General features: G+C 38.6%; 1 protein-coding gene across 1 annotated transcript in view; it reads left to right on the forward strand.

Moving 5' to 3' along the window:
- LOC136875921 (uncharacterized) overlaps positions 1–21,496 on the forward strand; it is a 163,537-nt gene that overhangs the window by 132,591 nt on the left and 9,450 nt on the right. Inside the window, exon 8 of the mRNA XM_068228255.1 lies at positions 18,709–18,752. Coding sequence (XP_068084356.1) covers positions 18,709–18,752 — 44 coding nt within the window. The remainder of the gene's footprint in view (positions 1–18,708; positions 18,753–21,496) is intronic.

Genomic DNA, 21,496 nt, shown 5'->3' on the forward strand with positions numbered 1-21,496 from the left:
ACGAGGGCGAAACGCAGGCAACCAAGAATGAGTTAGCTGGAAAATTTATAATGTCCAATAACGGACCATTATATTGGTATTATAAATTTACTCATTCAGGATAAATATCTTAGGTTCCGTATGGGAATCAACATCTACATTATTTGATGGCCAGGCAGGCATCTATTTTTGGAAATGAGACATAACTCTCATAGTGCATTGGCACTGCTGGTGGCTTCAAATAGCCTATGCAGTGGCCTCCACGGTATGCACTAGCCTTGCGTCTTGGGTGGTGTGCTAAGTCCCAACTGACGAGCCTAACTTAGCACACGAGGGCGAAACGCAGGCAACCAAGAATGAGTTAGCTGGAAAATTTATAATGTCCAATAACGGACCATTATATTGGTATTATAAATTTACTCATTCAGGATAAATATCTTAGGTTCCGTATGGGAATCAACATCTACATTATTTGATGGCCAGGCAGGCATCTATTTTTGGAAATGAGACATAACTCTCATAGTGCATTGGCACTGCTGGTGGCTTTAAATAGCCTATGCAGTGGCCTCCACGGTATGCACTAGCCTTGCGTCTTGGGTGGTGTGCTAAGTCCCAACTGACGAGCCTAACTTAGCACACGAGGGCGAAACGCAGGCAACCAAGAATGAGTTAGCTGGAAAATTTATAATGTCCAATAACGGACCATTATATTGGTATTAAGACTATCAACTCGCCCGCCGCATGTGAGGTTCAGTCAGTGATACGTTTTTTGTCAGCAAGGAACCTGTCTGCTGCAGAAATTCATCGACAGATTTGCGAAGTGTACGGTGATCCTGTTATGAGCGAAAGCAAAGTGCGTAAGTGGGTACGACAATTCAAAGGTGGCTGTGACAATGTCCATGATGAGGACCGCTCCGGTCACCCTTCTTTGATTACAGATGATTTGGTGGCTTCAGTTGAAGCGAAGATTCGTGAGAACAGGTGCTTCACAATAACAGGTCTCTCAAACAAATTTCCTGACGGGTCAAGATCAGTGCTTTACAACATTGTTTCTGAACACCTAAAGTTTAGGAAACTGTGCTCCTGTTGGGTCCTGAAACTCCTAACAGAGGACCACAAAAACCAAAGATTTGAATGTGCGATGAAGTTCTTGACTCGTTATGACGAAGAAGGTGATGGCTTCCTGAGTCAGATCGTAACTGGAGACGAAACATTGGTTTTGCATATCACGCCCGGATCGAAGCAACAGAGCATGGAATGGAGATGCACACACTCTCCTGTAAAGGTGAGGGCCAAACAGACTCTGTTCCAGCGCAAACTCATGGCATCGGTGTTTTGAAATAGACATGGTATTTTGTTGGTCGACTTCATGCAACGAGGAACCTCTATCAATGCAGAAGCATACTGCCAAACCCTGAGAAAGCTATGCCGAGTGATTCAAAAAAAATTCTGACAAAGGAAATTGTCCTTCTCCATGACAATGCAAGACCTCACACTGCAGGTCAGACCCGCGATTTATTGGACAGTTTTGGCTGGGAAGTTTTAGACCACCCACCTTACAGTCCTGATCTTGCGCCGAGTGATTACCATCTATTCCTCCATCTCAAACATCACCTCGGTGGCAACCAGTACAATGATGACGATGACGTGAAAACGGCAGTGAACTCTTGGTTATCGGAGCAGGCGGTAAGTTTCTATGAAGAGGGTATTTTAAAATTGGTTACGAGGTATGATAAGTGTTTGAACAAACTTGGCAACTATGTCAAAAAATTGAGTGAAGTATGTACTTTCTGAAAATAAATTTACTTTTTTGAAATAACCTTTCGTTGTGTACTTATTTTCAAACGGACCTCACTTGAAAAACACGCCTCGTATCTTGGGTTCACACTTTGCATTCAAATTTATAACAAGTTTTGCTAGGACATCCACTGATTGCAGCATATGCAAAAATAGGAAGTCAATGGGGGAAAGATGATCATCTCAAAATAGAGAATGCAAAATCCTGAAATGGCACTCCAAGGGATCTTGATTAAATCAAGCTGTTAAAACGTAGCCCTGTTCTACAAATTTAAGTCATTTCAAGAGTACTTTTCATGGTTTTTGTAGATACAAATATGTTTTTCACTGCTGTGATGCTTTTTCAAAATTCCAGTACAATTTTAAGTGAGGGAGAACTATACAATCCTTTAACAGGCGATGTGGAGTTAAGCGTGTCTTCAAGATTGAGGTTCTAGTTAAATGTTCTGTATTCTCACTAGCACCAAATCCTTCAGGCTTGATTTCTTTGAAGAATTCAATTGCATTGGCAACACTATTTCTAAATAATTGAAAAGCCAGCCTTGCATTCATTCTCTGAAGTGAGTTTGGTTCTACGTGGGAGGGTGTTAACTTAGGACAACTTCGAAGACCGACAATTCAGGTGTGTCAATTTGGAAGAATTTTTGGTAAAATTTATAATTTACTCCTATGCCTTTATACAGCAGGCTTACTTTATCATAGAAATAATTGAGTATACACTTGAAAATACATACGAATAGCATCAGAAAATACCCATACATTCCTTTTGTCACCAACTAGGTTTAGAAACATGTTCTTCATTTTACCATTCTTTATTGAGATCCCCACATTCATCTACACCATTTTATTTGTTATTACATGTAAAAGCTTGTCATGTTTATTCCAGATTGTTTTTATTGAATAATGACCTGAATTTATACCTTCAAAAGTATGTTTCCAGGAGTTGAATTTTTACTTGCATAGACATGACAAAGAAATAAACATAAACACAACAGCATGATTGGCAAGAATATTCTTCTTGTTATCAGGAGTTCCATATCCTAAATCAACAAAGTCTTCAACTTTCATTGTAGATGGGTTAAATTCAGTGCCATTCCTTAATTTTCCTTCATCAGAAGTGAGCACCCCTAGCCATTTGCATAAGCTTCCTTAATTGTATCTATAGCATTGCCTTTCACACCATAATTACGTCATATTTGAGACGTTTACACAGCCTTCTGTGGTAAGATTCTGTAGTCAAGGGCAGCGGTTTATGCCTCAGTCAATGTCTGTAATGCCTAGGATAATTTCATTTGAATAATGTATACCTCTGGAACTATTGCTACATTACTTTAGCCAGTGGTACAGGGAGGAATTTGAAATAAATCAATGGTTTTTTCTGGTGGAATGTCCTAAAGACAAGCTGTATCAACATATGTGGTCCAGGAGTCAAGAATCAGAGCACAACTGTTACCTGAATATAGGAAGAAGGCTTCTCTAAACCAGTGTCTTAACTCTACCTTTCCCATTTCCCCTGATTTTGTAGCTGTGACAATAATGTTATAATCTTTAAACAAATTTTTTTCAAAACTATTGGGCCAAAGCTTCCTACAGGCTTCTGTAACACAATAAATAATTTTGGCAAAAGGTGACTATCCATGCTGATCGTAGGTATTATTAGTACACGAGTGAGTCAGTGCACTGAGAGATTGTGCTCCGGTGTGTACGTGTCTTTCACCAACAAAAGATAGGATCTGTTTAGACCACACATCTCTCTTAAATCCAGTCTGGCCTCTGTAAACTGAGGAGGAGATATAATTAATAAATCACCCCTTGGCTGTCTTTACAAATTCCTCTGCTGCTTCATCAATTTTTGCATCATCATATACATGGGGTTATAAAACAAATTTAGTAATAATCCTGCTCTGAATTCTATGTTTATTTTTTTGAATCAATCAACACATGCACCAGATGGGCAGAAATCACCCTTTATAGGCAGAAGTGCTTGCAAAATTTCCAGAGCACACAGTCACAAATCATCATCACTAATATTTCTTCTTGCTTTTCTAGCCTCCTGAAAGCGAGAATAAAGCTTCTCATACACACATTCTTTTCTTCCAGTTTGATTTCCCAACTGATGTTCCACCTACTTCTTCCACTTTAAAGTGACATTCTGATGTATCCAAGTAAAAGTGCCTTTAAATGTTTCTAAATGACTACCACTTCTTGCCTCCTTAATAAATCCAAAATGTCACAGCTTTTTCTTTTAAAGGATTGCTGATAGTGGGCCCTTTAGGTTTCTTTTCTGGACTAGGAATATAGTTGGAACTCAGTGACTTACACGGAGATAGACTTGTTGCATCACTAGATTCATGGATTCATATTGGAGTCTTGAACTCGATCCTTCATTGTTGCTCATGATCGGAGAACGAATTTTGCAATCAAAATCACTACAGCTGTCACTGTCCTTTCTGTTCTCATTTCAATTGTGAGACTTCTCTATAAAAAGGTGAACACCTAGTGATTACCGTTGATTAAATCAATTATATAAACTGACCCATTTCTTCATTTTAATTTATATCTGCCATGCAAGAAAAACCTGCTTTGCAGAAATAACTCAATGCAAACTGTAACACGTGAACAGGATTCAAGACTTCTCCCTGTAAGGAACACATTGCAACTATGGTCTTTTATTTTAAACAACCCTCAAAATAGCTACAGTATATTACTTCCTGTTAAACTGATATAATAGAACTGACTCTCTGGCTTATCTTTCCCTACTCCTCTATGTATACTCAAACATCAGCACGTAGGCTGGCAGCCAGCCGGCAGCTAAGGTCTTCCAATCCAACCAGTTGCAGTCACATATGTGTAGTTTGGCCCTAGATTTGTCAGTCTTCCAGTTCAAAGCGACAGCTCATTTTTTTTGCATGGGATCCCACCCCACCCCCAATATGCATGGAATGAACTGACAAAATTAGAAGGATACCTCAGCATGAAGGCCAGGCAAGTTTAAATGAAAATGTGGAACAGTTCTGAGCTTCAATTCTTATTCTTATTCTTATTCTTCTTTCCCCACATGTCTAACTATGGAATCCCCATGACCAGAGCCTCAACCCTACCCACCTCATTTGATCCCCTCCCCTCCTGGTCAGTCCTATCTTTCCTGACAGCTGCAGAAGCTACTTCGTCCTCCCTTTTATCCATTCCATGACCCAGTTCCACCTGTCTTTTCCTATCCACTACTCCACATTTCCCTTTCCTACCTTTTCCCTTCTTCCTACCTCCACACTTCTCATCAACAGTTCCCTGTTTCTCATTTTCCCTTGGTTGTTCTACCTGCAGTGACTGGTACCAATTTCTCACAGACACCTGTCCTGAATTCTGATCCTGAATTGATCCCTTAGTCTGCAATCTCCTTCCCCTTAAAACATTAGACCACCTGTCTTCTACAACTCCCCCCTTTTCTTCCCATCCCTTTTACACCTACTGTATCTTGTACATTGTTTGAGGGAGGCCTACTTTCATTCCTGTCCTCTGAGAGAATCCTAATTATCTCCCTCAAACTCTCCAACTCCTCCCTCATACTCCTTAATGCTTGGCCACACCCACAGTTCCTACACTTGCACTCCTTAGTCATTCTTTACTGAATAATGAAAAGAAAAGGCTTATCTTTCCCTGCTCCTCTATGTATACTCAAACATCAGCACGTAGGCTGGCAGCTAAGGTCTTCCAATCCAACCAGTTGCAGTCACATATGTGTAGTTTGGCCCTAGATTTGTCAGTCTTCCAGTTCAAAGCGACAGCTCATTTTTTTTTTCATGGGATCCCACCCCACCCCCAATATGCATGGAATGAACTGACAAAATTAGAAGGATACCTCAGCATGAAGGCCAGGCAAGTTTAAATGAAAATGTGGAACAGTTCTGAGCTTCAATTCTTATTCTTCTTCTTCTTTCCCCACATGTCTAACTATGGAATCCCCATGACCAGAGCCTCAACCCTACCCACCTCATTTGATCCCCTCCCCTCCTGGTCAGTCCTATCTTTCCTGACAGCTGCAGAAGCTACTTCGTCCTCCCTTTTATCCATTCCATGACCCAGTTCCACCTGTCTTTTCCTATCAACTACTCCACATTTCCCTTTCCTACCTTTTCCCTTCTTCCTACCTCCACACTTCTCATCAACAGTTCCCTGTTCCTCATTTTCCCTTGGTTGTTCTACCTGCAGTGACTGGTACCAATTTCTCACAGACACCTGTCCTGAATTCTGATCCTGAATTGATCCCTTAGTCTGCAATCTCCTTCCCCTTAAAACATTAGACCACCTGTCTTCTACAATTCCCCCCTTTCCTTCCCATCCCTTTTACACCTACTGTATCTTGTACATTGTTTGAGGGAGGCCTACTTTCGTTCCTGTCCTCTGAGAGAATCCTAATTATCTCCCTCAAACTCTCCAACTCTTCCCTCATACTCCTTAATGCTTGGCCACACCCACAGTTCCTACACTTGCACTCCTTAGCCATTCTTTACTGAATAATGAAAAGAAAAGGGAAAGAAGATAACTTATTCTGTGCAACATAAAAATGAAAGGAAAGAAATATTGTCTAAGATAGTTCACAAAGATCACACGACAAAATATAGGCTACTATTACACAACAATACTACTTAGTTGTACGATTTTTTTCCCTACAACACTCTAAGAGGATTAAAATTGTTGTTAATTACTGAAAACAGAAAATAATACACAAGAATTACACAATTCTAAACTGCAGTTCATCATCATTATAAGTTGTGTAACTCATTGCTGAGTGTTGTGACCCCATTTGACTTCAAACAATATTCTTGATTAAGCGGCGCCAACTTTGATGATGTTCAGCTTCTCTTAAAGCCTGCTGAAGAGTCAGACCGGTGCTGCGAGAACTTGATCAATCCACCTGCTCGATGTCCTTCCTTGTGGTCTTCTGCCGCCAACTTTGCCTTCCATGATACACTTGTCCAGATTTTCACTATCCCTTCTTACAATATGTCCGAAGAATTGGACGATTCTCTTTATTACGCGAGAGAGAGACGTTTGGAGATATTCAGTTCTTGAATAATAAATGCATTATTTCTTCTTTCCGTCTGGCGTTGATACGGTACTGTACCGGTTACGACCTGTACATGCATATTTTTTTGCGAGTTAATCGTATTTTTTCACCACGCGTATTACTCCGTGCAAGCCTGGTTTGTTTACATTCAGCAGGATGAGCAAGCAAGCTGAGAACAGTTGTATGCGTGGCGTAGCCGCAGGGGCTAGTTAGATTACCCGCCTGTCATGCCACGTGCTGCTAGCCTGAACTCGTATGTTCCAGATTCAAGCGTCACACCTTCCGGAACATTCGATGGAGAAAAAATTTAAAACTCCTATAATAATTGGGGTAGCGACTTGATCAACATGTCATTTTAAAGGGAATTACATAAACGTCACAATGCTTGAATTTCAAGAAAATCCGTCGAGGGATTCAGGAGATAACCAGCTTCACGGCATATGTGACGTAATGTCCCCAAACCAAATATAAGGAGGGCTCAATATAGCCTGATATCTCAGTCAGTCAGTGACAGTCGAGTAGTCAACGTGGCCCTACTCGCTGCCATTATCGTCGGAAGCTATCTTCGTGAGGTTATAGGCTCACTGAGTAACGAATTCTTCTAAGTCTTTATAAATGGGACTTGCAATATTTACGAGTGTTGAGGAACTCTGAATTTTTCTAAGTCTTTATAAATAAGACTTGTAATATTTACCAGTGATGGACTTTAACTTTTCGCCTGTGATTATTCAAAGACTTGTAATATTCACGAGTGATGAACTCTAAATTTATTCGAGGTTTCCATGAGCATAGACTTGTGATCTTTGCCAGTGATTACTTGAAGACTTGTAATTTTTTCATTGATGAACTATAACATTATTGAAAGTCTTCATGACCACGGACTTGTCACTTCCATGAGTGTTAAAAAATGGATTCTTGAAAGTCTTTATGAACTTTGTCTCGTGATTTTACTAGTGGTGAGAAAACTCATTACTCAAGGTTTTCATGAACTTTGATTTATTCTGCGAGTGACGAAGAGCACATTTTCGGAGTTTGCATTGATTCTATCAATCTCATTGTACTTGGGTAATGTGACTACCCTCAACATCGTCAGGAACCAGCGGAGGTCATCACGAGCATCGGGAACTTGAGGCGTATTCCATGCAACCAACCAGGATGGTTCGTCCACATCTTGACGGAGTACTTTGGCATCTTCCGGAACGTGTTCCAGCCAGTGCGGCCTGGTGAGCTGGAGACCCGGGCCATTTAAAGGACAATGTGGAAGACAACCCCTATCTACCATGAGGTGATGTGCAATTTAACATGCATTATTATGTGGATTAAAAAACACAATTGTGCTGCACAAATACTGAGTGACTCTCAGGCAGCTTTGAGAGCAATCCAAGAAAAATATAACTTTCATCCGGTAGCTGTTAATATAAGATCACACATATTAGGATACAGTAACCATATCTGCATGAAATGGGTCCGAGGTCATGACGGGGTAGAATGAAATGAGAGAGCTGATGAACTTACCAAAGCAGCTACTACTTCTTCTGACGCCTTGTTGATATATGAAAAGTCTCCTTTGTCTCATGTAAAAAAGGAACTGAGGGAGTATACACAAGATATGGGGAACAACCAATGGATCACCAGCAATAATGGCCGGCTAACAAGAGAGTTGTTCTTTCCAAATATCCAAGACAGATTACAAAGTAGGTTTTTGCAACATGAACATAGTACAACTCAGTTTTTGACAGAACATGGAAAGTTTGGATCATACTTCGAGAGGTTTGGAATCAGTGTTCAGAAGCCCTACACTTGTACCTGTGAAATGCAACAAACTGTTCCTCATCTCTTATTTGAGTGTCCGATTTTTAACAGGAGTAGATATGAATTATTAATGCATTTAAACATGTGCAATTTAGAATACCAAGCACCTCTTACTATGGTATTTCAGAGAAGATGTTGTTATAAAGTGTTTGTTAAATTTCTCCATCTAATTTATAAGTCATCTCTATTTTAATTGAATTGTCATGTATTAACTTACTCTCACTATCTATAACCCTAATATAGTAGCCTACTTGTAAAATAGGGTTTGTAATGGGATATTCAATAATAATAATAATAAACTCTTATCAAATCAGATTCAAATTTTTCTTGCAGATAGGACCCTGCCTCCTGTACCAAGCCCTAGCTATTATTCATCCAGTTTAGCCCTGAGAACTATTCCATGCTTGCGTTGAAAATAAATCGTAAAGTCGGGCTCTTTTACTGGTACAGTACTTATCTCTTGCCTTGAGGGTCCAGGTCTCCGAACCATAAAGGAAGACAGAGAACACAAGAGAATCAACTAGTCTAATCTTTGTACTGTTTGTTATTGCTCTGCTCTGCCATGCTTTTGTGAGTTTGCTTATGGCAACGCGCCCTACGGTGATCTCTGATCTCTAATCTCTTTGTCAGAACTTCCGGTATCACAGATGGTCGACCCAAGGTATATAAAGTCATTTACCATTTCCAGTTCCCTTAACCAACCTGTCAGCTGGATCTGTGCCGCTCTGTCATTTAGTTTGGACTTACTCAGGTTGATCTCTAGCCCATATTCTAAACTTGCATCTTTTACCCTTGCTAGTAATTCTGCAAGTTTATCTTCACTGCTGGCAAGGAGAGTGGCGTCATCAGCAAAGCGCAGGTTACTGGTCTTTTGTCCACCAATTGATAAGCCTCCAGTCCAGTCATTGAGGGCTTCCTTCATCACATATTCAGCATAGATGTTATATACCCAAGAATAGGTGATAATATGCAGCCCTGTCAGACACCCTGCAAAATACTGAAAAATTCTGAAATGTTGCCATCTACCTTTACAGTTGCAATGTTGTTCCCATACAGACTTTTCAGTAATGATATTAGATGTTGTGGAATGCCAATTTCACAAAGAACCTGCCAAAGTTTATTCCAGACAACACAACCAGAAGCTTTCTTGTAGTCAAGGAAGTATATTAGCATAGGAACAGAGAACTCACAAGATTTTTCAATTATTTGCCTCATATTAAAAATCTGTTCCCTTGTTCCTTTTCCTGCAACAAATCCTGCTTGCTCAATGGATATGTGAGGCATTATGTAAGACCTGAGACGCTGGTTTATGATGTACAATAAAGTCTTACTTGCATAGGATATCAGAGCAATTGTACGATAGTCGGAACACTTCCTGACTGACCCTTTCTTGTGCAAGGGGATTAAGATAGAGCTTGTCCAATCTTTTGGCCAGTCACTCATTGTCCATATCCTATAACACAATAAGGGCATCACCAGTGGCGTATCCTGGAATCTCCACTGAGGCATGCAACTAGTAACCATGCAGTTAACACAATGTATTAAGTAAATTTCAATTCTACTCACCCTAATTACATGTAAGTGAACTCGAGCCAAACAGTTTTACTGTAAGTTCCTGGATTGAACGTGCGTACACAGTTCTTGTTTTCTATTTTTAAATTTAGGAGAGTCCGCCTCTGTGGTGTAGGGGTTAGTGTGATTAGCTGCCACCCCCGGAGGTCCGGGTTCGATTCCCGGCTCTGCCACGAAATTTGAAAAGTGGTACGAGGGCTGGAACGGGGTTCACTCAGCCTCGGGAGGTCAACTGAGTAGAGGTGGTTTCGGTTCCCACCTCAGCCATTCTGGAAGTGGTTTTCTGTGGTTTCCCACTTCTCCAGGCAAATGCCGGGATGGTACCTAACTTCAGGCCACGGCCGCTTCCTTCCCTCTTCCTTGTCTATCCCTTCCAATATTACCATCCCCCGCAAAGCCCCTGTTCAGCATAGCAGGTGAGGCCGCCTGGGCGAGGTACTGGTCATCCTCCCCAGTTTTGTCCCCGACGCAGAGTCTGAAGCTCCAGGACACTGCCCTTGAGGCGATACAGGTGGGATCCCTCGCTGAGTCCGAAAAGCCGAGGGAAAAGCCAACCCTGGAGGGTAAGCAGATTAAGAAGAAGGAGAAGAAGAATTTTTTTGCTACGGGTTTTACGTCGTACCGACACAGATAGGTCTTATGACGACGATGGGATAGGAAAGGCCTAGGAGTTGGAAGGAAGCGGCCGTGGCCTTAATTAAGGTACAGCCCCAGCATTTGCCTGGTGTGAAAATGGGAAACCACGGAAAACCATCTTCAGGGCTGCCGATCTCCCGGATGCAAGCTCACAACCGCGCGCCTCTACACGCACGGCCAACTCGCCCGGTAAAGAAGAAAAATACGAGGGAAGGCAGAGGTCTCCCAGCTTGAACTATTTGAATCTTTTCATCAAACGAACGGCCAGTAAACTGATTTACAATTATATCCGTTTTAGACTCATCCATCGTTAATACCACAATAAGCGCAAAATATAATAAAAGACCGAAAACGACGAATAGCACAGGAACAGCACACACAGAATGAACTCACTAATCAGCAAAACACACAATGAATTAACTCACTAGTTAGCCACAACTGAAGCACTGGAGGAAAGTCACCTCAGTGGCATTGGTCAGTTTCGTCACGTTGGTTTCTCGCTGGGGATAATCTGTGGGTCCCGTTCGCTGTAAACATATCGACTTTCTCCAAGTTGCTAACAGATGGCAGAGGGTAGCACGGGTATTGGGTGACAAATTCTGACCAAGTTTCAATTGCAGCGACATCGTTCGGAGGGTTTCAGAACTACGTCTGCCACCGAATGCAATTTAAGATTGAATGCCTTGCATCCTTAACTCCGCCATGCTGTCTCTTTCTTCCTAGAGAGGAGTAGACGGCGAGACTACACCAGCACCACAGGTAGTCAAGCAACGGAACTAGTACAGTTGCACGGACCTTTTGAACTTCTGAGAGATGAAATCGTTAATATTTGACTTAAAACAACCTAAAATCGTACATCAGACAGTTCTTTGTGTTATCATAACGCATGCAGTGAATGCCTTGCATTCAAAGAGAATACGCCCCTGGGCATCACGTACAAGCCTTCTTCACCCATTTCTTTAAGCATCTCTCTAGAAATACCATCCAGTCCAGGGGATTTGTTTCTTTTCAAATGGTTAATGGCGTTCTTGATTTCGCGTTGTAGAATGGAAGGTTTCAATGCAGAACGCCCTCCTGGTTGCTGGACTGCTACATCATAATTTCTTCCAGAGTACAGCTTGTCACAGTATTGTTTCCACCTCTCTAGTGCTTCTTTTCTATCTCCAATTAGGCATCCATTCTCATCTTATATAACCCATGTGTGCAGTTAAGTCTACCCTAATTACTACAATAGAATTCTAGTACATGAGTTACTACAGATACCATAGATACTACAGATCCTATAGTACACAAATACCGTATCTAAGCGAATAATACCCGCATATTTTTTTAAAAAAATTGAGGCACGAAATTGGGGTGCGGGTTTTATTTGAGTTAATATTGGCATTTAAAAAAAATCAGCCTTCCTAAAGTTAGGGTGCGGGGATTATTAGCGTAAATACGGTATATCTCAGTAATAGAATAAACACCACACTACTGTAATTTCTAATAAGATACTATAATACACTACATTAACTTTAAACTACATTCAGACTACGTTCAGATACTACAATAATTTTAAACTATGATCAGACATATCCTAATAACAATATTATTACTACTTTATCCTACTATGCTGTAATAGCAATGAAACCTGCCGTTTCGTTAAATGCTAAAGTATCGAAAGGGTTACCGTACATAAAGATACACGCGAATATAACACTACAATTCTCAACTGAAATATGGTTATGTGATTATTACAGATGGTGGATTATTATTATTTTCCCTACTCCGTGGGACGGAGAATAAATGTGTTCTTAAATACTGAAAAATATGAGGTTGTTTACGATAACTTCTCAAAAATACTTCTGTCAAAACTATGCCAGGGACTTGAATTGCAATTATTGGGATGTAGGATCTTGATTATTATTAGCTAACTGCTTGGAGTCACAATTATGAGGTAAGGTACAGTATTAATACATACCGGTATGTACTGAATACATTCGGAAGGGTTAAATACGACTGAGGCAGTAACAATTAAGCCTATATTTTACATGAATGTTTTATTTATTTTAAAAGTGTTATTCATATGTACTTTACAAACCAGATCGTTTTATGTTTCCTGTAATCATTTTTGAAACTTGAGTACAGTACGTGCATACATAACAAACACTTATAACTAACATGTACTACATAAGAAGTCAGAAAATATTAATAACATTGGGTTTTGATATAAGAAAGGGTATTTTTAATGGTAAGCTGGGGTTGGAAGAGAGTTTTTATAGAACTCCAGCCTATCCGGCTTTTTTGTTATCCAGCTTGACCTTCTGCCGGATGGCCAAGAGTCTCCCGTACCCTTGTTTTTCTATAGTACCTACAGTATTGTAATTGGATGAGAAGTTCCTGATTCCAATGTTTCTCTTTGGTCTGTGTAATAGCTGGGAAATTTATTTGTATGTACATACAATACATTTATAAAATGTATTGCAACCTTTCCACCCCACGCCATCCGCCCCATAGAACCAAATGATGGCATGATAATCCCTAAAATATCGGGATACCGCCATATAGCACCATACGCCAAGGCGTTCGATGGAAAAGGACCTTTTTATTCTAGAGTCAAATACCACCTCATCTGGAAAGAACGAAAAGGAAAATTTTCCAGAATGATGGGTGAGCAAAAGCTCTTCCGACCGTGCAAGGGTCAACTGCACCCTTCCGTTCCATAGAATCAAACCACTGACCTCCCAGAGCCATGGTGCGTTCGCGGCAAAAGATCAAAGAAAATAACAACCGATTACATCCAGGCATAAATGAACGGAAGGAAACTTGGGATGCCATGTTTTTCGGCAAGATGACAGGCAAACAAAAGTTTAATTACCGGTACCTATTTATTAATCCTTGATAAATCAAATTAATAAAAATTGACCCTGAATACTTATAATATAATCATAATAGAATATGCAATGTCCAATGGACAAAATACAAAATTGTGAAACGTCAAAGTTGATTTCTCCTTTTCTACTTTCCTCTTCCCAACATGACGATAAATATTACTTTAAAATTTGTATAACACTTTTAAATCAGAAATATCCTTATAAATGCGACGGTTATCATTAAGAACTTTCTTCAGTATCAGAAGAAACAATTATCTATACAACAACAAAATTGAAGGTAACTTGGAGTGGTCATCTAGCTAAATTAATTATATTACAAATAAGTAAACAAAAGAATAAGTGAATACTAGTCGATGAGATCATAATCATAAAATAAATAACAATGACCGATGTCGGGTCCAGAAATCGAACCCACATCCCAATGAATCTAATGACAAAATAACGAAATAGAGCTCGTTTTGTCATCCAAATAAAAATGTAAAACACAATTAAAAGAACGTATAAAAGAGAAAAATTTGTACACATAATTTAAAAGGAACAATAAATAATATGCGCATGCAATTTGCTGTATTATGAAAAAGAAAAATAAAGCGTGTGACAACAAAAATCCACGGTTACCTCAGAGTTCGAACCGATGACATCCAGGATGACATCGACAAACGGGTCTATAAAAACTCCCTTTCTCAATTAATCATAGGGTCAACAAATCAATAATAATACTGGCGTTCTAGTTATGTAATTTCATTATAAAATTAAACATGAAAAGGTTAAAAGAATCCTTTAAACTATAATCAGTTTTCTGCAAACTTCCTTGCCTTCATTCTAAGTGGAATAGCTCGAACAATACAGTAGACAGTAACCCTTTTACAAGGGACAAGCTCTCTCGCTCCCCTTCAAGTTGTAAATCTTTCGATGTCGTGCCATAATAAGTAATGGCCTGGTGTGGCAGAAAATATTTTGTTAACAGCTCAAGGTGAGACCAAATCGTCTCCCTTAGAATCCATCATTGTTAAATAATCTCATTTCAATACATATTCTCAAATCACATTCCAAAGCTCCACTGGCTTATTAATTCACTGCCTTATCACAATTCTTTAATTCAATATCAAGCCACCATTTATCTTCTAATACTCACATCCTTAGACTTAGAATGACCGGGTTCGCATCCATCCGATTACAGAGGTACACAGCCTACGTTTTCCTACATTTTATACTCAGACAAATAAAATCAAATATGGATTTTAAACATATCCATAATGTTATTCTCATATTCAGAAAGGGAAAATATTTGACATTAAAGGAAAACACTAACCTCAATGGAAGGGCGTTTGTTCGTTGTCCAGGCTTGTCACAAGTTAAGCAAATTAATACAGCCATCTACAAATCTTATCATGCAAATTACGAGAAAGTAAGAGTGCCTTCCTATCTTGATATTATAAACCGATAGTCCATTTTTGAAGAGATAATCACCATGCATTATCACAATAAGCTAGGATATCTCGTAAATAAATTATACATATCACGGGTTGGGATCAGTACAAACACAAATCTGCATTTTTTTAATTACCTAATCTAAGCACTCTCAGACTAACTAATATTTTTCATCAAATCACGGACACGCATTACATTAGATATATTTTGAAGCCTATGTAGTAGTCTATTAATTCCATCTAGATGAATATAAACGATATGAAGACCACTCACAAGTTCTCTCTCTAATTCAAGAATACATACAATTTACATTTCTAATCTAATTTATGTGATCTACATATTAAATATTAAATAACCGCGCATTTATTTAGAAAAATTATAACATGTTAGTACTTCTCATCATGTCGTGAAATCCAAGGCTAGAGCCCAGGAAAAGGCCTTTATCGTCTTTTAAGCTTCCATGGCGCTGACGTTGGTTCAAGACAAACTACAATATATCATACCTTAACCGACCTATCGAAACTGTCCATAATGGCGGCAGCTGGAGTGCTAGCATGCGTTTGTTTTGATTTGTGTAAGCCGTGTTGTTACCAAATATTTACGGAAATTTGAATATTATTAATCGTATATTATATTTATTTATAGTCTTAAGAAGGTTACAGATCCTCTTTCATTGCCGTAAGAAGCTATTTGTTCTCAAAGAGCTTATTTATTCCAACAATATCGGTGGTGATACGGTTAATGTTGATTCTCGTGTTCTTCTCTGAAAGTTTTTTCTTCATTTTCTGTTACGTATGCAATATGTTTATAGTTTAATGTGCTGTGTGCCTGGATGTAAGTAAGAGCTTAAGTGTTCCCGTTTCCAAAAGACCTAGTATTAAAACAAAATTAGGTTAAGAGCATTCGTAAGGAAAACTTCGAACCGAATCACAGGACTAACAATGTTGTGTGGATTAATCATTTTATCATTTTTGAAATCAAATTTATTGTTAGGGAAGACATTATATACCCATAGAAGATGGTGATCTAATTCGAGTGCCGCGCAAACTTCCGAAGTTTAAACTAATGATGCCTATCCTAGCATTTGCCTTATCAGCCAACGTACCTTACTACAAAGAACATTAAATCAGTCACAGAAATCATGACTAAAATTTATAACTTAGAGACTAAATTAATCTTAAACGGTGGCGCAAGAATGATGTAATAAATTTTCAACGTTTTACAATTAACATGCGTAAACTAAACCTAACCCCATTTCCCGTGGAGTGAACATGAGGATTGTGTTCTTTTATATAAAATACAAGTATGCCATCAATTCTGGTGAGTTTTAAGCTGACGAGTGCTTTAGATGGTCAAGTGTATCATACAAATATCGCATGTACCTACTCAACAATACAGGTGGATTTTGGAGGGTTGAAATTTTGTTGGAGAATTTTTTTTGCATGTTTTACATAATGGGCTCTGGTTAATGGTGGTGTGACATCTATATTATCGTATTTGCTGACCGAAGATTCATATGTGAAATATTTTTATACTCTCTGTCTGTTTCAACCTGACGTTATTTTCCCCTCTGAAATTTCATTTAGACTTACAATACGCTATAACGCTACTTTTGGTGTTTAATTATTCATATTTTGAGTTAGTGAGTTGCATTTCATGACGTTCGACTTGTAATATTTTCTTTAGGTGACTCGAAATAAACATGCATAACCTTTCCCTCAACCTCTCATATCGCACGCCGATGTCCGCCATGTTTATTATGGATTACGGTCTGATGCAATTGTAGTTGGTCTTGGTTGGTCACAGGTTGGTATCCACTGCTACTCTTGCTGAGCGCGTTCATAATCCAGGGTCCTATTCTACACTATAACAACTTGATAATGTTGACATATGTTGCGTCACTTTTTAAAAAACTACTGTAACACCGTTCTTGCGGTCACATTACTTCAACCCTTTTAATACTATCATTTGTAGATAATTATAATAGTCTCGAAGATATAAAATGTATATTTCCACTCTGAAATACTAGTAAAACCAGAACACCAGCAAACCGTGGTTCTGCCTTGACTCCTTCGCGTCGAGCGGCAGTGGTGTCATCACCGCCAACCCTTTTAAAAGCTTTCCCCTACTCACGCAACATACAGTGGCTAGTCCCCACTATTTTTTAATTAATAGTTCAACGTGTCGTATGACATCGGTAATGCACTCAAATGCGGGACTCAGACTCTTAAGTAATCTTGATATGTCGGAACCAGCATCGATCGGCCGTTTAATTAAAATTAATTTTCCAAATATTTCCCCTACAGAGTCTCCCATGGTAGTTCTGCGTACATAGTAGGCGTACTGACGCTAAGTTGTTATATAATCCAAATGATCGCGTATTTTTGCACATGTTAATATTTTATAAAAAATTGGAATTTTGGCAGAGGTCTATAATGAAATCATATAACGTCCCGAGGTTTCCCCTACTAATTGTTATGCATATCTCGAAATCTTATCATACAAATGAAGATTGCAAGCTGGCATCGCCGCGTTTCGGCCATTTTTCAACTGGTGGAGGTATCATTATTGATTTTCTTTGCTTGATATTTTTCTTATATCTCTCTCTATCTGGGGATTCTTTTAGTTAAGACGGAGTTGTGTTTACCAGGCTAGAAAAGTTGTGTAAGCAGGTGCAACCTAATGCAACTTTCTGTAACATGTACAAGGCAGCTTAACAAAGGCTTTTTACTGCCTAAAATAATTAATTAATAAATATGTACATGACCGATACGGTCACAGTATGGCAACTCCACCTGCTATATTTTTACTAGTTTGTAACAGCAAATTATTTAATGTCAGTTATAAAGATCTTGTTCTCCTTTTATGTTTGTAGAAAGATCACACATTATTATTACAGGGTTCCTCATCATTGAGAAGCATTAATTCAAACTTACCAAATAAAAAAGCATCACCATTCAGCAAAAGAATGCATTTTTGTTAATCATCGCTTATTTTGATTTAATTCTTCTTCTTTCAATTTTATGACTGCATGAGATCACTTTAGCCAATCCCTTATCCAAGTCCCTTTGAAGGGACTGTTTGGGCCTTGTGGTCCTTCCAGTACTTTTTCATGTGTTCCATACTTGTACCCTTTCTGATGTTTAAAATATTAATGTTTTGAATTTCTTTCTTGTGAGTGTGAAGCAGATGTTTGTGTCCTGGATATTTTTAAAACATTTTATCCTGCCTGTGGTGTCTTCTGGTATAAGGCCAATTTCATTCAGATCCTTTATTTCTGATCCATCTGCAGTCTGTTGTGGTTGGTATTTAGAAATTTACAATGCTTAACATTTACATAATGTTTCAATGTAATGTTATGCAAATATAAGAGTGAAATTTAATGGTATTATAACAACTTTAGATCTGTAGCTGCTACTGTATATTACTAAGTTTCTTGGAATTTATGAGAAGTCTAAACTCAGGTTCTTCAGCACTTTTAACAACTCTTAAAATTACTTTCTCGGAACTAACAACAATTCTTTTCTTCTTTTATAGGCCACTAAAAGATTTTTTCGTCAGAAAGCCCAGAGATGACAATGGTAAGTTGAGATGCTTAAATATATTGAATATTATTTTCAGTAAGAAATGTTTAAATACAAGAATTAATATTTTTTATGAACCCAGTACTAAATCACACCTTGTTGCGCTACAGCCCTGGCAGGTCTTGGCGTACCAAGTGACTGGTCCTCAGCCGAAAAGCCTGCAGATATGAAATGATGCATGGTCAAGGCGATGAATCATCTTGGCCATTGTTCTTGGTTTTTACATCTGGGTCACTATCCCACCTTCAAATGACTCCCTAACTGTTCTCATATAAGCTGATTTGACCTCAAACCAGCCCTCTGATCCAGAGAAAAATCCTTGACCTGACTGGAAATCACACCCAGGGCCTGCAGGCATGCTACCGTTAGATCACAGGCCTGGCAATATCTTCTACACATATATACTCCTACATATAGGTACATTAATTAGAACCTCAAGTATTTATCATAATGAAGTGGAGGGGAGGAACAGATTATTATTATTTAGTATATTGCAAAGGAAATTGAGTGCACTATATACAGTATGTACTGCTTCTTCTTCCTCTTTTTATACAGCCATAGGGATATAATACTCACAGTCCTTTTGACTTATTGATATGAGTGAGAGGTAAAAGCCTCATATTAAAAGTAAATGATACAACTAAAATTAAAGGATGAGTGTCGGGTTAAAATGCGACTTAAATTGATGATAGGATTAAATGTTGCCTATAATTAGTTGAGAAATAGAAATGATAACTTATGACATAAAAGGAACTTAACTGAGAAACTTAAAATAAATTTTGGTAACAAAATACTTTCTAAAATTGGGAGTAAAAGATAGGAAGGTTAATGTAGGCTACTAAACTTTCTAAAATGCCTAAATCAATTAAATCATTACATATTTAAATCAAATATTTGCGTATAAAATACACAGTATTATAGGTAAGAATTAGGACATAGAAATAAAAATAATAATCTAATTTCTAAAGGGTGTAAACATAATGAGGAGGAGGTAGCTGTGTTTAATTCCACATGGTTTAATACATTACTGAGTAAGTGAGATGCTCAATTTCTCAGGAAATAAAGTGTCAGTTGAAACAAATGAAGTTATATTGAGAAGTAACTTTGCTTTTTTTGCTTTACATCGCACCAACACAGATGGGTCTTATGGCGATGATGGGCCAAGAAAGGCCTAGGAGTGGAGGAGGAAGCGGTCATGGCCTTAATTAAGGTACAGCTCCAGCATTTGCCTCGTGTGAAAATGGGAAACCACAGAAAACTATCTTCAGGGCTGCCGACAGTGGGGCTCGAACCCACTATATCCCAGATGCAAGCTCACAGTTGCGTGACCCTAACCGCACGGCCAACTCGCCCAGTAGTAACGTCGATAATTGAGAGATGGTAAGACAGTCATTATGATTTGCCTTCCATGCCTGGAAGAAGAGTATACAGATAATAATTAATTTGTTATTATTTTTGTATAAATCCCAGGGAAGTTCAAGAAGTTGAAAGTACTTGTAAATTTTTTTCTTCACATTCAAGGGTAAAAATTACAAATTTTAATTCATGAGAATGATGTCGAATTTTCTTTCCGTTTAATAAAAGCCCACTTTATTTGTTTATGTGTGAATCTCTTGTGTTAGCCCTTGCCTACCCTGACACTAATGCCCCTGCAAATTAGAATTTTATTAAATGTTCCGATACAGCAAAATTTTAGCATCTTTGACCTTTCCAACCTTGGGACTCATGTAGCCAGCTGAACGATCCCAGAAAAGAGGACAATATATTTAATGTGAGTGATAACATGACGATTTGTGTTACTCTGTATAAGAAGTTTCTTACAACACGGTTACCATGATTCCATGGCTCACAGAGGAATAGGAAGTGCCTGGGTTGTATGGCTGGACAGGGAATCACTTAAGAGAAAACATTAACTTTAACAAAATTTGGAAATTGTATTTCTTTCCTTTCTTAAAATTCAGAGAGAGCAATTTAGTGACATAACAAAGAATAGTTGAAATATAGCTTGGGCAGATATACATAACAACGAGCTGTCAGCTCCAACAATGAATTGGACTTAGAAGTCCAGGTACAAAATAAGTGGGAGAACTCCCAGTCTTTAACTTACATATGAACGAGCATAGTTACTCTGAGCAGGTACAATGTTATAGGAGTCTTAACTCCAAAAATACAATAGAGGCTAGCCTTGATTAAGCAATCAGTTACACTCGGTAACACCTAGGGCCACCCCACTTCAAAGTGTTCATACATTGATTGCCCCATGGTGGATTTATCTATTACAAAGTTCAACAATTATTTTAAGTACTCTCCCCAAAGGGAACCAAAATGTAGACACAGTTACCCTAAGAACTATGAAGAATAAACAGGGGCATAATTACCCAAACTACAAGGCCTTAAGAAATAAAACAAAAGGTTACACACAACAGGCCATTAACAACAGACAAGGAGGCAAAACACCAACACTCCTTAATGAACATTCTAGAAGAGACGAGAACCTATGTGGACTTAAGGCCCAATGGTGCAGTGGCTAATCCCATACTAAAAAGGATGATTAAATGGGGATAAAATTTAAAAGCCAAGACAAGATTTCCAAAATATAAAGGTTGAAAACTTTAGTCACCCAGCTCAAAAGTTGAAAGGGAGAGATCTGAGGTTCACCACTCATGCTTCCCAGTAGGGAATATAAATAGGGTCCTGAAGCCTGTGCAGAAAGTCATACCTTTCAGCCCAAAAGAAAAGAA

This window comes from Anabrus simplex, chromosome 6, assembly GCF_040414725.1.
Source record: "Anabrus simplex isolate iqAnaSimp1 chromosome 6, ASM4041472v1, whole genome shotgun sequence".
Taxonomy (NCBI): domain Eukaryota; kingdom Metazoa; phylum Arthropoda; class Insecta; order Orthoptera; family Tettigoniidae; genus Anabrus; species Anabrus simplex.